This window comes from Myotis myotis, unplaced genomic scaffold, assembly GCF_014108235.1.
Source record: "Myotis myotis isolate mMyoMyo1 unplaced genomic scaffold, mMyoMyo1.p scaffold_m19_p_6, whole genome shotgun sequence".
Lineage (NCBI taxonomy): Eukaryota > Metazoa > Chordata > Mammalia > Chiroptera > Vespertilionidae > Myotis > Myotis myotis.
This window is the reverse complement of record NW_023416368.1, coordinates 59,601,093-59,617,745: the sequence shown is the minus strand read 5'-3', so window position 1 is coordinate 59,617,745 and position 16,653 is coordinate 59,601,093. Positions and strand designations below refer to the sequence as shown.

The 16,653-nt window shown below is 36.3% G+C and overlaps 1 protein-coding gene across 2 annotated transcripts in view; it reads left to right on the top strand.

Annotated features, from left to right (window-relative positions):
• TLL1 (tolloid like 1) overlaps nt 1–16,653 on the top strand; it is a 168,762-nt gene that overhangs the window by 99,944 nt on the left and 52,165 nt on the right. For both annotated transcript variants that reach the window (XR_004968452.1, XM_036315138.1), the window contains exons 9-11: nt 6,950–7,065; nt 13,953–14,055; nt 16,527–16,643. Coding sequence is in view for 1 of the 2 variants with exons in the window: in XM_036315138.1 (XP_036171031.1) it covers nt 6,950–7,065; nt 13,953–14,055; nt 16,527–16,643 (336 nt within the window). In the remaining variant the exon portion in view is untranslated. The remainder of the gene's footprint in view (nt 1–6,949; nt 7,066–13,952; nt 14,056–16,526; nt 16,644–16,653) is intronic.

Here is a 16,653-nt window from a genome sequence, read left to right as displayed (position 1 = left end):
ATTAGTTTCAGGTGTACAATATAGCTATTGGATATTTTTTTACCTTTCAGTGTGATCATCCCACTAATTCTAGTAATCATCCATCCTTCATGCTCACCAAGCAACACACTCTCTTTCTCTCTTTTTCTAACTCTCCCTCTTTCTATTCTTTCTCTGTCCCTCTCAGCACTGTACCCACCCCTCCGTGTCTCTCTCTCTCTCTCTCTCTCTCTCTCTCTCTCTCTCTCTCTCTCTCTCTCATATGCACTAGTTCTGAGCCCTATTTATGGTTATGTATTTAAGGTTCTTCATTTCCTCACAATGGGAGTACTAATGATGTTGGTAAACATACACTTGCCATTTTCAAAATACAGTTCAGCTACACTGATGCTGTCGATTTAACAGTAACTCCAAGTGCATCAGTGGAATTGTGGTCAAGACCCACAATTCCACACTGAAGTCTAAATAGGGTGGCTCATCTGAGAATCACCTAAGAAAGTAAGGGTTTATAACGTGACACCTGGTTGTTTCTTGCTTTTCATAGAGAAGAGGGTTTTGTAGAACTGCATATTTCTTTGGAGTCTGTCTTGCTGTTTTGTGAGAAATTGCTGGTAAATAGAGTCAATAAAGCTATTTGGCTGCTTTTTACTCCAACTTCTTTACTCCATATAAGTTTATGCTCAAAGTTCTATTGCTTCTGCATCCTATAGAGCTGTTCTTTAGAGTTTAATCTTGAAAGGATGCCTGACCTTCACATGTAGATATTTGAGGTTGTGACTTTTCTGGTCTTTAATTGCATTTTCTCTTAATTTATTTTTTCTATAGCCCAGTGCCCTTATTGTTTATAACTACTTAGTACTTATACCAACTATCAACTCTAATATTATCTTCAGAATTCTTTCTTCATTAAATATGTCAAATAACAGTGAATCTATGAGGAATATAAAGTAAATACCTTTAATAAAGAAGCTTCTAAGGATATCTTTCTTTTAAATACAAATGTTATGTGTTGATTTTGTGTATGGTGACAGATAAAGGTCTAAGTTCATTTTTTTTGTATGTGTATAACTAGTTCCCCCAACACCATTTGTTGAAGAGACTGTCCTTTCCTCAGTGTGTAGTCTTGTCACCCTTATTGAAGATCATTTTACTGTATATGCATGGGCTTATTTTTGACTATTCTGATCCATTGGTCTGTATGTCTATCTTATGACAATACCACACTGTTTTGATTACTGTAGATTTATAATATGTTTTGAAGTCAAGAAGTGTGAAGCTTCCATATTTGTTCTTCTTAAGATTGTTTTAGTTGTTCAGATTTTGTGGTTTATATGAATTTTAGAACTTTTTTCTTTCATTTATGCAAAACAAGCCATTGGGATTTTTATAGAGATTGCATAGAATCTGTAGGTAATGTTGAGTGGTATGGAAATTGTAGCAATATTAAGTCTTCAAATCAATGAACACAGAATTTCTTTACATTGCTTTGTTTTCTTTAATTTTTTTCTGGTGGTTTTTTGTTGTTTTCAGTGTATAATCCTTTTTTCTCATTGGTTAAGGTATTCTGAATATTTTATTCTTTTTGATGCTATTATAGATGGGATAGTTTTCTTTATTTCTTTTTCAGATTACTTGTTAGTGTATGGAAATGTAACTGATTTTTGTATGTTGATTTTATGTCCTGTTATTTTGCAGAATTTATTAATTCTAACAGTTTTATGTGTGAATGTGTGGCATCTTTATGGTTTTATACATATAAGATCATGTCATCTGCCTAGAGAGATAGAAGCTTAACCTCTGAATTATGTTTTGTTTTAGAGTAATTTCAATTAGGAAAGTGATAATTTTCTTTGCTATTTTTTAAAGCCTTTTTTTTTTTTTTTTACTGGATATGACTGCATTTGTAATTCAAAAACACATTCTAACAATTAAGGCCACAGTCTTCCTTTTTGTGAAAAAGGTATGTAAGTAGACGTCATACCTTAGGGCGTCATAATAGTTGACCCTTACAAAGCTACTTTATGAAGTACATATCAACAAGATAGTCGCTTTAGAGAAGAGAAACTGAGGTGGAAGCTTAAAAGACTTACTTGTATATTAGTAATGCCATAACAGTTTTCTCATCCACATACATATGGGCAGACTATGCACTTTATCTTAGTGTCACATTTTCCTTGGTAATTTTTCTTTAATTCTTTTTTTTTAATATATTTTTTATTGATTAAGATATTACATATGTGTCCTTATCCCCACGTTACCCTCTACCCCCCCCCCTCGGCTCATGCCCTCACCGCCCCCCCCCCCCCCCCCCCGTTGTCCGTATCCATTGTTTAGGCCTATATGCTTGCATATAAGTCCTTTGGTTGATCTTTCCCCCTTACCCTCCCCTACCTTCCCTCCAAGGCCCGACAGTCCAATCAATGCCTCTCAGTCTCTGGATCAGTCCTTGTTCATCAGTTTATGTTGTTCATTATATTCCACAAATGAGTGAGATCATGTGGTATTTATCCACTCTCCAGTTCCATCCATGCTGTGACAAATGGTAAGAGTTCCTTTTTCTTCTTCCTCTTCTTAAAGAATACCTTTCAGCATTTCATATAATGCTGGGTTGGTGGTGATGAACTCCTTTAGCGTTTTCTTATCTGTGAAGCTCTTTATCTGACCTTCAATTCTGAATGATAGCTTTGCTGGATAAAGTAATCTTGGTTGTAGGTTCGTGCTGTTCATCACTTTGAATATTTCTTGCCACTCTCTTCTGGCTTGCATGGTTTCTGTTGAGAAATCAGCTGACAGTCGTATGGGTACTCCCTTGTAGGTAACTGACTGTCTTTCTCTTGCTGCTTTTAAGATTCTCTCTTTGTCTTTTGCTCTTGGCATTTTAATTATGATGTGTCTTGGTGTGGCCCTCTTTGGGTTCCTTTTGTTTGGGGTTCTCTGGGCTTCCTGGACTTGTAACTCTATTTCTTTGACCAGGTGGGGGAAGTTTTCTGTCATTATTTCTTCAAATAGGTTTTCAATATCTTGCCCTCTCTCTTCTTCTGGCACCCCTATAATTCGGATGTTGGTACGCTTGAAGTTGTCCCAGAGGCTCCTTACACTATCTTCATATTTTTGGAATCTTTTTTCTTTTTTCTTTTTCAGTTGGGTCTTTTTTGTTTCTTCGTGTTTCAAATCTTTGACTTGATTCTTGGGATCCTCTTGTTTGCTGTTGGATCTCTGTATATTATTCTTTATTTCAGTCAGTGTATGCTTAATTTCTAGTTGGTCCTTTTTCATATCCTCAAGAGTCTCACTAGATTTATCGAGGGCCTCACTAAATTTATCGGCGGTTTCCATAAAATTCTTGAAAAACCTTATAAACGTGGCCTTGAACTCTATATCCAGTCGTTTGCTTTCCTCCATTTCTGTCATTTGTGACCTGTTTCTTTGTCTCCGCATTTTTTTATGCTTCCCTGTGTTGGTAGAGTGGTTTTGTGTCCTAGGTGTCCTGTAGGGCCCAGTGGCTCAGCCTCCCCAGTTACCTGAGTTGGACACTCTTGGTGTACCCCCTTGCGGGCTTTTTGCACAGTCTTATTGTAGTTATGCCTTGATTGTTGTAGGATCACTGGGAGGAATTGACCTCCAGGACAATTGGCAGTGAGAATCAGCTCTGTCTGCAGTGGAACTTCTGTGCTGAAGACACCCTTCTGGAGCAAGACTTGCTTCAGTGGGGATTTGGTGCTCACTGAGTCTGCACCCTGAGTGTGTCCCTTATGGATCTGAGAGGTTGTAATCTGGATGGTCCCCCTCTGACCACTGGATACACTGGCTCTTGGATCTAAGGAGGTACTAATTTAGCCTCTGCCTGAGGTTACACAGCAGGAGCTACGAAGAGAACTGCAGATTCCCCTTCCTTTTTTGGAGTTTGGAGGTACCCTGATGAGGCCCAGCTGTGAAGCAATGCAAGCTGCTGTGGGGCCTTGGGCCTTCTCTTGGAAATTCTGGGTCTGTGGCCCAGCTGCAGTTTGTTAGGTAATTTTCAGGTTGCAAAGGGCCGGGGTATTCATATGCAAAAGTCTCTGCCGCAGCCTGGGTGGGGCGGGGTCTCCGTGAATCAAAGGGCGGAGCAAGCAGCTATGGGGGATTCCCAGCCCTGCCCTAAGGGGCCGCGCATCCCAGTGTCCCGGTAATTGCTGCAAGCACCTCTGAGGGAAAGCCGACCTCAAGTTCCGAGTTCTGCCCGCTACCAGACAGTCCAGTTTCTCCCCGTATGAGTCCTGGGTCCCCAGAGACTTCTAGGAACCGGAGTTCAGAGCAGTCGGGAGCTTGTGACTCCCTCTCGATTTAAAAAGACAGCCGCGTCCTCAGGTACCAGCCCCTTTCTGCTCGCGAGCCTCCGTACCTCTGCACTTTACTTCCGCAGCTCCTCTGGCTCTCAGTGTGGTTTTCTTTCCTTTTAGTTGTGGAATTTCCACTCAGCCAGCTTTCCTGTAGTTCTGGATGCTGTTCGTTTTGTCTTTATGTTGTTTTTTTTGAAGTTGTTGTGGGAGGCAGCGATTTCCCGGTGTTTATCTATGCCACCATCTTTGTTTTTTCCTTTAATTCTTTTAATAATAAAGTTTTCTCTTTATATCTGAGCATTAATCCACAAATGGCTGGGAAAATGGATGAAAATCTTCTGTTAGTAGGAATTAACAGAAGGTTAATTAACAGAAGGTGTGGTTGTCCCAGGTTATATGGGACAACCACATGTACTAGAAAATGGAAAAATAATTACCACAACTTGACTATTGTTTGTACTTCTTGCATTTATAAGCAGGTGCTATATATTTATTAAATTTTTGAATTATATGTTATATTTATTTTTTCATTTATAGAATCTTTTATTTTTTATCATATCATTATTGTTATATTTGTAGATTAACTATATTTCTTTGTTTTAATTCTACTTTAGGAAATTCAGTGCCAGCATTCTATGTAGTTTAGTGGAGGTTTCAATCATTACAGATTTTATTTTTAAATTGTTGTGAATTCTAGCTCTTTTCATTGAAACACACTCAACTCCAACATGACTAGCATCTAAACTGACTTTAGTGAGAAGCACATTGTTTGCGTCAATAAATCTTAACACATTTAAACTTTTTAAGGGTTCTTATAACATTATATTTATCAAGTGCCCTTCTTGATTCATGAAAAGTCCTGAATTGTGTATTTTTGACCAATGAGCATTTTTGTTTTGTTCTAAAGTTGCTTTTATCAGAATAAATATTGCTTACTCTTACTTTAAACTTATTTTGCTGTGCAAACATAATTTCTGTGTTTCTAAAAAAAATTTATATTGTATCAGACTCTTTTTACAGCTCTGTTTTGTGTTTAGGAAGTCATCATCTTTCTTTTTTACATTCAAGTTAAGATATGCAAAACCATCGGCAACTTATTGAGGATATGATGAGCTGCCGGTAACTATTGGTCTCTCATATGGAAATATCTCAGTTTTTATTTCAGTCTCCATCAGAGGGAAGAAACTGTTCTTTCACATTGTTGTTGAGTAAAAGTTTAAAGATGACTGGCTGCAGCAGAGAAATTATTTTTGGATTAAGGATACTTAAAGCATCCTAGGTTCATGTAGCTCATACCATGTCTTACAAAACAACAGGAAAACCCGTTATAGAATGACTCTGACCTTGGCTGCACCAATAAGTTAATTACACTCTGCTTTTTGCCTTTGTTGAAATAGCCCTAGAGATATCAATCATACAGATCTGATGGCTGTGGAGCTGATAATTTGCTATTTCAGATGACTAGTAATTACTTCCAAGAAATTAGACAGGCTTAGTAAGAGAAAAATGTAATTGCTTTTCCAGCAATTTGTACTTATGATCAACAGAAAAGAGAGAGTAAATAAACATCTACATCCTGTTGGAAAATTTGAGTCTTCCATGATTTTTTAAAATATATTTTCACTGATTTCAGAGAGGAAGGGAGAGATAGAAACATCAATGATGAGAGAGAATCATTGATTGGCTGACTCCTGCACATTAGACCGAGCCCGCAACCCAGGCATGTGCCCCTCGACTGGAATCAAACCCGGGACACCTCGGTTCGCAGGCCGATGCTCTACCCACTGGGACAAACTGGCCAGGGCGTCCATGATGTTTTTTAATCTTTCAGTTTTGGGGGGCTTATTTTGAGAAAAACTTTCATTGTGATTACATTTTGGTACCACTTTTATGGATTACTTATTAGCTAAGATTTTTTTCAACTTTCACATGGAATAATTCAATGTAAACTGAACTTAGCCTCAATTTACATTGAATATGTTGATGGAATGTTTCATGTGGTCTCAGAGACACATCAACAAGGTAGCGACTGACCTGAATCAAAATATGGGCCATTTACAAGTTGGCTACTGGCTCCTTGGGAAGGGATAGCAGAGGTTTCCATGAGGAAGTACTTTATACAGGCCAGTTATTTATCTACGGTTCTCGTGATTCGGTTAACCCTAGTGATCCCATTAGGTATAGTGAAATTCTTATGAGAGACATAAAAATAAATTATTTAGAAAGGGAAAGTCTTTATAAAATACAAATACATACTCTTGTCTAACACTAAAAGACTCAAGGTTTTTTTTGTTTTTGTTTTTGTTTTTGTTTTTAATATATTTTATTGATTTTTACAGAGAGGAAGGGAGAGAGATAGAGAGTTAGAAACATCGATGAGAGAGAAACATCGATCAGCTGCCTCCTGCACATCTCCTACTGGGGATGTGCCCGCAACCCAGGTACATGCCCTTGACCGGAATCGAACCTGGGACCCCTCAGTCCGCAAGCCGACGCTCTATCCACTGAGCCAAACCGGTTTCGGCGATTCAAGGTTTTAAGTATGATGCCCATACCTTTCATTAAAATTAAAAATGATCTTATACTTTTTAGGAAATAATAGATGTTATCTTTTTAAAAAATCAAATATATGTATTTTATTTTTATTTCAGCATGTGGAGAAACCCTACAAGAGTCCAATGGCAACCTTTCCTCTCCAGGATTTCCCAACGGCTACCCTTCTTACACACACTGCATCTGGAGAGTTTCTGTGACCCCAGGGGAGAAGGTAGTTTATAATATCAAGAGTTCTCTTTTACTCTCATATAAGTGCAGAGGTTTATTTTTCAAATTTAATTTGCTTTATTTTTTATTCTTGTTTAATTAATCAAATAAAAGACTAAATAGTTCAAAAAATTTATAATGGGTTTTAAAAGATTGAACGTTCTATTTTACCAAAATATACAGAATGGCCAATGTAAAAGACCTATTGATAATTTCTTTATCAAGTCATGCTCATTAAAAAGGAATAAAACATGATACAGAATGTCATTAAATTTATCTTCCTGAAGATGATCACATGAGTTATTATCTAGAAACATCACAGCACCCTTGTTACAAACATTCTTTTTTTTTTTTATATAAGATTGTGTGTTTCCTGGAACTAGAGGACAATTTTTCAATATATTGGAAAATTTAATCAGTAGGTTAAAAGTCAGAGGCATGAAAATATCTAATTGTTAAAGTACATATGTTAGAGACAAAATTATGGAAGAATATATAACAAAACAATGCTTATTTATCCTTGTTGGATTTATATATAGGTTTCATTTCTTTTTCTTTTTTAAAAAGAAATATTTGTATTGATTTCAGAGAGGAAGGGAGAGAGAGATAGAAACATCAATGATGAGAGGAAATCATGGATCGGCTGCCTCCTGCACATCCCCTACTGGGGATCAAGCCCACAATCAGGCATGTGCCCTTGACCAGAATCGAACTCAGGACCCTTCAGTCCGCAGGCTGACGCTCTATCCACTGAGCCAAACCAGCAAGGGCTCATTTCTTCTTTTATTTTGTATGATAAGCATATATTATTTTATGTAAGAAAAACATATTTTATTCCTTTATTTTTTATTTGTTTATTTGTTAGTTAATTCTTACCAGAGGATATTTTTCCCATTGATTTTTAGAGAGAATGGAAGGGAAGCAGGGAGGGAGGGAGAGAGAAAAAATTAATATGAGAGAGACACATTGATTGGTTGCCACCTGCACGCACCCTGACCAGGGCTGGGAATCGAACCCAGGTATGTGCCCTTGACTGGGAATTGAACCCACAACCCTTTGGTGCTTGGGCCAACACTGTACAATACCAGCTAGGGTGGGAATATATCATTTAAAAAATGAAAGTATTGTTGTACAACAGTGTGAATGTGCTTAATGCTACAGAACTATACACTTGAAATGGTTAAAATGGTAAATTTTATGTTATGTATATTTTACCACACTAAAAAAAAGAGAGATTGTCAGTGCATGTGTGTATCTTTGTAGGAGTAAGCCTGCCAAGGTAAAGACAGAGTTTGTCCAATCTGAGGCTGTTTTTGATGTTGCACAGGACATGCTGGTAACAGTCCAGGATGTGCAGCTGAGAATGTAGCTGTGTTGAGCTGATAAAAGCATGCAGTATCGATTCTTCCATCCCTCAGAACTGATTGATCTTTTAACAAGGATAGACTTCTTACATATTGAATACAGTTAGCATTTTTTTTTCTTTTCCTATGTAACCCATTTAAAAGCTATCATTTGACTACTTTAATTTTGGAAAAAAAAAAATGTCTTCTTAACCACTCATCTAACAGTTTACCCATATGGGGTCAATTTACAATGTAATGTTTATATTGGCAAAGGCACAGCTTAAATCTAGCAATTGCTGTATAGATAAATTGTTGATTCCATTAAAATGTGTCTTCTGGTGTGTGAAAGAAATCTTTGCTATCAGGAATCTTATGCACATATATCAAGGACAAGGCCTAGTGTTATCCTAGGCGAGCTCTGAAAAATAGTTGACGAAAGCAAGATACCACTTATGGATTTGCAGAGATAAGAGAGCTCAGATCTTGGAGTTAGTGCAGTTAATTCAGAGAAACATGGAAAGCACTGACTGAAAAAGGAAGGAGGAGGACATTTTTAGCAGCATTGCAGAGTATCATCTAGAGAAGTTGCAACTGATTGGCTATAGAGTTGGGGTGGGAATTAAGGAAAGGGAGGTAGAACATATATGCATAGCCCACGGACACAGACAGCAGTGTGGTGAAGGTCAGGAGAGGGGGGCAGAGGCTGGGTGGCAGTGGGCAAGGGTGGGGGGAATGGGGGTTATCTGTGATAGTGTCAGCAATAATAAAACATATATACTAAACATAACAAAATATAACACAAAATTAATTTGTACCAAATGGGATATCTGCAAACTGTTTGCAGCAAAGTATATAATCACTGAATGAGACCTCTACTAAATTATGTAATGTATATGTATAACTTCAGAAATAATAAAATCTATTACATTTTTTAAAAGACCCTGTGAGTAGTTGGTGATGATATCAAAATTTTAAAATCCAGGTATCACATATGTTTAAGCAGAAAAATTAGTTTCATGGTATAATTTAACTCCTGTTTCTCACCTGTCATATAGTTAATCCCTGATGGAATTAGAGATCTGTCTGAGTCAGACAACTAGTCTGTTGTAAGGCAGGGCCTTGAACCAAGGCCACAAGCTTCCTTGTCCATCCTTTGTATTTTAAAGTAAAAGATCCTTTACTTTGACATGTTGATTTTCCTGAGAAAATTTAAAGTTGAGCCTATATTGCCCTGGTAGCCGATTAAGCTCAGTAGGTAGAGTGTCTTCCTACAGAGTGAAGAGTCTAGGGTTTGATTCTGGTCAAGGGCACATACCTCAGTTGCAGGCTCAATCCCCAGCCCCAGTCAGAGTGATTGTGGGAGGCAACCAATTGATATGTTTCTCTCACATCCATGTTTCTCTCTCACTCTCTCTCTCCACCTCCTTCTCTCTCTCCCTCCCTCCCTCCCTCCCTCCCTCCCTCCCTCCCTTCCATTCTTCCTTTTAAAAAAAAAAAATCAATGGAAAATATATCCTTGGTGAGGATTGACAACAACAATAAAATCCAGCCTATATTTTTGTGTTTCCCAGTATAGTTAGATTAAGTAAATTGGATTATATTTTTATTTCATAACTGTTGTAACATTTATATTGTGAGAGATGCCTGAATATGTATCATGGAAATAATAATAATATAGGAGAATATTAACAATACTTCAGATTATTAGTGTTTTCTACACATTATCCAAGTAAGTCCTTCGGATTTAATTGTGCTGAGATCAGCTTGATATGATGACCTCCATGTTACAGTGAAAAAATTCGTTCAAACTCAGAAATTTTAAGTAAACTAACAAACTGAGAAGCTAGAAGTTTAATCCTGGCTTTCTGACTCCCAATCACAGACGGCTTTTAGTTGTAGGAAAAGATGCAAACGTTTCCCTTTAGCATGATACAGTTCAAAGCTGAACAAAAATGTAATGATCAATTATTCCAGGAGTTGGCACATTTTTTTGAAAGGATATACAGTAAATATTTTTAGCTTTGCAGGCTATACAGTCTGTTTCAAACACTCAGTTCTGTTGTTTAGTCCTAGAAATTATGTAAAGTAACGTTTCCAACAAAACGTTCTTTATAAAAACTGGCTGAAGGCTGGATTTGGTGCATCGGGCATAGTTTACTGATCCCTGTTCTGCTCCTAGTCTTATTTCTGAGAAGAAAACTGTAGTTTCCCTAGAGAGTTTATAAGTCTTTCCTAAGCTGCTTCTGGATAAAGGCCAGAAATCTGTTTAATTTACTGCTTTTGATTCTAATATCTCTTTCCAAAAAACCACTTCATGCTATCAGTATAATTGACAAGATTTGTTACATCTTCCCCATCCTCAGCACAATAAGGTATAAATGTTCTAGTTGACCTTTCTATGGTGCTCATGGAATTAGTTTAGGTAACCAATAACATCTTCATCATTCTGACAAAAGTTCATTGATTAATCTTCCTCTGAAGACTTACAAACATCTGGTCCCTACACTATTGATCCGTCTTTCTTCAATATTCTTCACTTTCTTTGCATCATTGGACAGCAAAGTTTTTAATAAGCAAACTCCACCACAATTGTATCAATTTAACTTCACAGTATAACAAATAAGACTCTTGACTGATAAACGGGAAATCTTAAAATTGTTCCTTATATCTCCCTCAATTACCTGTTCCAAGGGAACTATGGGTACATCGATAAATGGTAATACTTATCATAAGAAATAAAACATCTATATAATTGTGCTCAGTAGTTTTTATTTTGCCATTCTTTGGAAAAAGATGCAACATATTTGCATAAAATAGTATAATATAAAACAATCAAGTATTTTCCAATGCTTATGGTTTGTAATTCATGTGTGGATTCTGCTAGCAGCCTTAGGAAAGGGCCAGCGTTTTACTTCTACATCAGAGCCCTCCGATTTGATTTTAAGAAAATCTATCTTTATTACATTTTCTGCTTTGAAAGGGCTCTGTGTTTTATATTAAAGTAGGCCAGTTTTGTTTCTCTGTGGTGCTTGGCGTTTAAAATAGAAGTTTAAAAACAAGATAGGAAACTTTTCTGTTTAGAGTTATTCTCCTTCCAAATGTGTGTGTGTGTTCCAGACTTCAAATATTAACTATTTGTTAGCAATCCAAACACATTGTTTCAATTCTGAATAAAGTTTGATGATATACATAACTTCCAATTTAGCTCATCTTTTTTACCTCATTCAGGAGTAAGTTGAATTATTCTTACACTAGTATAAAACTCCCTTTAAACCCAAGAGGGAAGGCACAAAATAAGCCTTGGGGCCTACTACTGTTCATGTCTGTATTCTAGCTGTGCCAACTCTGCTGTAATAAATGAATTCTTATATGTGCTCTACAGACTTGAATCCCTTGTGATTGCCATAAGGGAAATACAAATGCAAATGAAACTTAACACTGGTAGTATTCCCTGAGAAAAAAAACAGAAATTATTTCCCAATTATGTCCTAAGAATGACTTAATGTTGTATTGGTATTCAGAGATAGAGGAGAAACATTTTGGGATCTTTGGAAAAAAATAGTTCAGAAATAATGCATTTGATAATCAACTGTTGAGGATTATTTACAAAGAAAGGAAATGATAAGTCCTTTATCTTTAGCTATTTTGGACATTTTTGTAAGCATTTTTGAAGGTATTTGGAATGATAAAATTAGATGCAGGAGAAGAAAAGCAAAGATAAAAGAAAAACTATGAATAAGGTAGATAAAAATAAATGAATCATTTTCTTAAAACCGAATTATGCCACATCTACTGTATTACATTTTTTAAAGTGTGTCTCTATTTTTACATCTTTAGTAGATTTCATCTCATTGTAATCTAGAAAGTACATTTAAAGAAATTTAAATGCATTCAATTTATTGGTGAAATGTTAATGCCATTATTAGGTACAATTGATTTTCGTTATAGTTTGATAAATTCTTAGTTTTTATCTCCTTAAAATAATTATTTACATATGCAAGTATAACCAACTTTGCTGTACAATATTATGGGTGATCATTGTGATGCTGAGATATAAGGTGCCATGAAAAATACTTATTGTTATTCTGTATCTTCATTCTTGGAAAAAGTGAGCTAGTTAAGGATTGGTTTGTCTTAATTAGTACTTAACTTTCTGTTAAATATCAAGAAAGGAGAGAAGTACATGTTTTTTAACACAACAATGGTAGTAATTTCTTGAATATGGATTCAGGATTGATTGATATATCTTTTTCTTTCTTTTTTTAGTCATTCCTTGAGAGTTCTCTTACATCTAGATTTTTATATCATCACAAAAAGATTCTTTGTGTATTGTTACAAACTATAGTTTTATATTGGAGGCATTTCAAATACTTATATTTGTTGCTTATAGCCAAAGCCTTTTTCATTTTCGGAATAAAGAACAGGTTAATCAAATGCCTTAATTATCTTAGCTATTTTAAGCAGAAAAGAGTTAGAATGAGTTGTATGTTTTTTAAAATATATTTTTATTGATTTTATCAAGGAGGGGAGAGGGAAAGAGATAGAAACATCAATGATGAAAGAGAATCATTGATCGGCCTCCTCCTACGTGTCCCATACTGGGGATTGACCCTGCAACCCAAGCATGTGCCCCGACCAAACCAGGAATCAAACCATGACCTCCTGGCCCATAGGTCAACGCTCAACCACTTGGCCATGCTGGCTGGGCCAGAATGAGTTTTAGAATATAAAAAAATATTTTCCAAATGTACTTTTTTCATCAGGTAGGTGAGTTTCTCATTAGTTTGACTCTTCTTTGGATGTAATGAAGTAATAAAAAGAGTTACATATTTGAAAAGTAAAGTCTTTTTATAAAGCAGTAAGGAAATTGTCTTGCCGAGAGCTGTTCTTGAATTATCTTCACAAAAAACAGCAGCATTTCAAAACAAAGTACAGAATAAAGAATCATGTGCAATATCTAACTTGAAAGGTCTTTGAATATATATATTCTTGGATCTAGAGAAGCATAATGACATCTGCCTTTGATTATACTTACATGGACAAATTCAAATTCTGGAGCTGTTCTTGAACATTTCAACATACACAATAATATTATGTTCTTGGATAATGGCACATGGTGATTATTTTTAACATGATTATATATGTCTGGTCGCCTTTGAAATAAATTATTAAAAAGAAGACATTTATGGCAAAATCAGAATTTTCATGGTTTAAGTCATGTTTATCTTAGAAAATTCAAAATAAATTATATGAATAAAGGTTTCTGTTTGTTTCACAGTTGGTCAAATTTACAGAATCTGTGCTTTAGTTGCTAAAATATTTGTGCTTTTATATTGTTAAACATAGTATGAGAAAATCAGGGTGGTGTGTTTTGTGTGTGTGTGTTTGTGTGTGTGGTATTTATAAAGAAAAATAAGAGAATACTAATGTAGAAAAAAATTTAGCATGTTTTCACAGTAGCCCTGGCCTCCTAGCCTCCAAGAATCAAATCACCATGTGCAGTTACAATCATTTTAACTCGGTGCTGTTTCGCTTTGTTTTGCAGATCGTTTTAAATTTTACCACGATGGACTTATACAAAAGTAGTTTGTGCTGGTATGACTACATTGAAGTAAGAGATGGGTACTGGAGGAAATCGGCTCTCCTTGGTAAGAGATCAATTACCTTCTCTGTGGCCATGCATATAGTCTGTCCTGCCTAAAGACTATTGATTCTTTCAAGAGTCATCTTAGAGTTAAAATTGTATGTGACCAACATATTAATTTTATTATTCTTTTTTAAACCTCAAAAAGACTACTCACGACAAATAGATAAATAAGTAAATTGATTTAAACCAGCTTCAAATATGAGGTAGTACTCAGATCTGATTTAGAATAATGACTTAAAGTAGCGTTCACATCTATTATGCTTACAGTGACTACTCATCACAGTGTTTCTGTAGTTTTAATTTTAAAACCATAGTTTTAATGAGAAAATCAGGTAAATTGTGTGTGTGTGTATGTATGTATGTGTGTGTGTGTGTGTGTGTGTGTGTGTGTGTGTTTGCTCAGGCAGCAGAGTGTGAGCTGTTAGGTATAGTAGTTAGTAGCTGGTTTCCAAGCACATTAGCTGGTACTGTAAACGACACAGTTTTGCTTCTCAGAGAGTTTATTGTGGCTGGGAAGAGACAGCTGTAGTTTGTGTCATAAATCATAGCTCAGATCTGACGCTCAGGGAAGTCTGCTGCCAACGTGAAACCACAGACCACACCATTAACTTCCTGTTGCCCTGCTTTACATAAAGGTGAGAGCTGTTGGCATGTCAGCATCTTTTGACTTTTTGGATTGTGACTTTACCTTTATTCTTAGAGGTAGCTTTGCTCAGTTTCATTTATGTACCATACAGATCTTTTTTCTTACCACCTAAAACCTATTGCATGGACACTGTTATATTAAAAGTGACAGCAGCCTTAGGAAGTCCAAGAGAGAGCCCTGTAGAAATGTTTAAAAAATGAGCAGACATAAAGAATCAAATGAATTGAGGTTGTGGAAAACATTGTCTTGAACATTTGGTTTCTTAGCCTAGATCAGTGATGGCGAGCCTATGACACGCGTGTCAGAGGTGACACGCGAACTCATTTTTTTGGTTGATTTTTCTTTGTTAAATGGCATTTAAATATATAAAATAAATATCAAAAATATACATCTTTGTTTTACTATGGTTGCAAATATCAAAAAATTTCTATATGTGACACGGCACCAGAGTTAAGTTAGGGTTTTTCAAAATGCTGACACGCCGAGCTCAAAAGGTTCGCCATCGCTGGCCTAGATGAAGCAATTTGTGACACATGTATGTGCGTCCCAAAGAAAACATTTCATTGAACTCATATTGGAGAATCAAATGCAAATTAAAACATCAAGCGCGCCATCAGCAGTGCGTGGTGTCTGAGGGTCCACACTGCCCTGGTCGGATCCGAGTTTTCATGTGGAAAGCTCTCCCCACTATTTCCTCCAAACCCTTGTCCCTCTAGTAGTCACCAGACCGGCAACATCAGAATCACTTGGAAGGTTGTTAAAAATGTAGAAATTTATGTCCACGCCATCTCTCCTGAATTAGAGACTGTATTTCACAGACACCCTGGCGATTCATAGGCACATTACAGGTGAAGAAACATTGCACTCTTTTACATGCCCGCCATGTGCTTTGCCAGTTAGGAAGACAGTCCCTCATCTGTTCGCTGTTACTATGAATTTGTTTCACGTTGACTGCTGTTTTAAATATACTAAAACCATGTACAACATCATTGCCAGGGGCACGCGAAAATGGATGACAATGTATTGTTTGTAGAATAGTTTCATGTGCGTTGTCATATTTAACCATTTTGTTATCTCATTGAATTTTACCGCACAGTGGCAGACATACAGTAGGTAATGAGTATTTGTGGAAGGTTGAGGGAAGAAAGCAGACATGACAGGATTTATTATATTCTTTGGTATTGTTCTTGCCAATGGATACACAGTTATAAAAATGTTAGAACTTATATTCCATTTTTCTGATACTACTTGCCATTCTGCCTACTAACACTGCAGATTGTAGCGTTATAGATGAGATGGAGTGTATGCAGTAGCATGAGATCCTCGGAGCAGCTTGTCAGCCCCTCAGATGAGTCATCACTGAACCTGGCCAGACAAAGAACTCCACTTTGAGCTGAGGCATAGCTTTAACCAAGTTACTCCCCTACGAATGACCAGACTGGCAATTTAAACGGGCTTCTCAGCATCATTTGTACTTTTTTTCTTTTCTTCATAGAATAATATTCCCCACCTTGATGTCCCCACATGACTTTTTACAAGTATGTCTTTTGAGCTAGCTATTTCTTCCTTCTACAGAATAAAGATACTGACAGTTGGTTAATCTGAAGATATGTTCTAATATTTTATTAATAGACACAAAGGGATTGGTTTATTTATCCACCACTAATAAGTAAATATTAAGGTGTGGTTATGGTTCTAGTTACTAAGGATAGAGATAGGAACCAAATCAGGTTATATATATATATAAAATATATAGTTACTGTGGAAAGCAATTAGAATACAGAGTCATATTTAGGAGTCTCTCTTTATTGTTTTATTTCTTTTAGGCAGATTCTGTGGGGACAAATTGCCTGAAGTTCTTACCTCTACAGACAGCAGAATGTGGATTGAGTTTCGGAGCAGCAGTAATTGGGTAGGAAAAGGCTTCGCAGCTCTCTATGAAGGCAAGTCCCA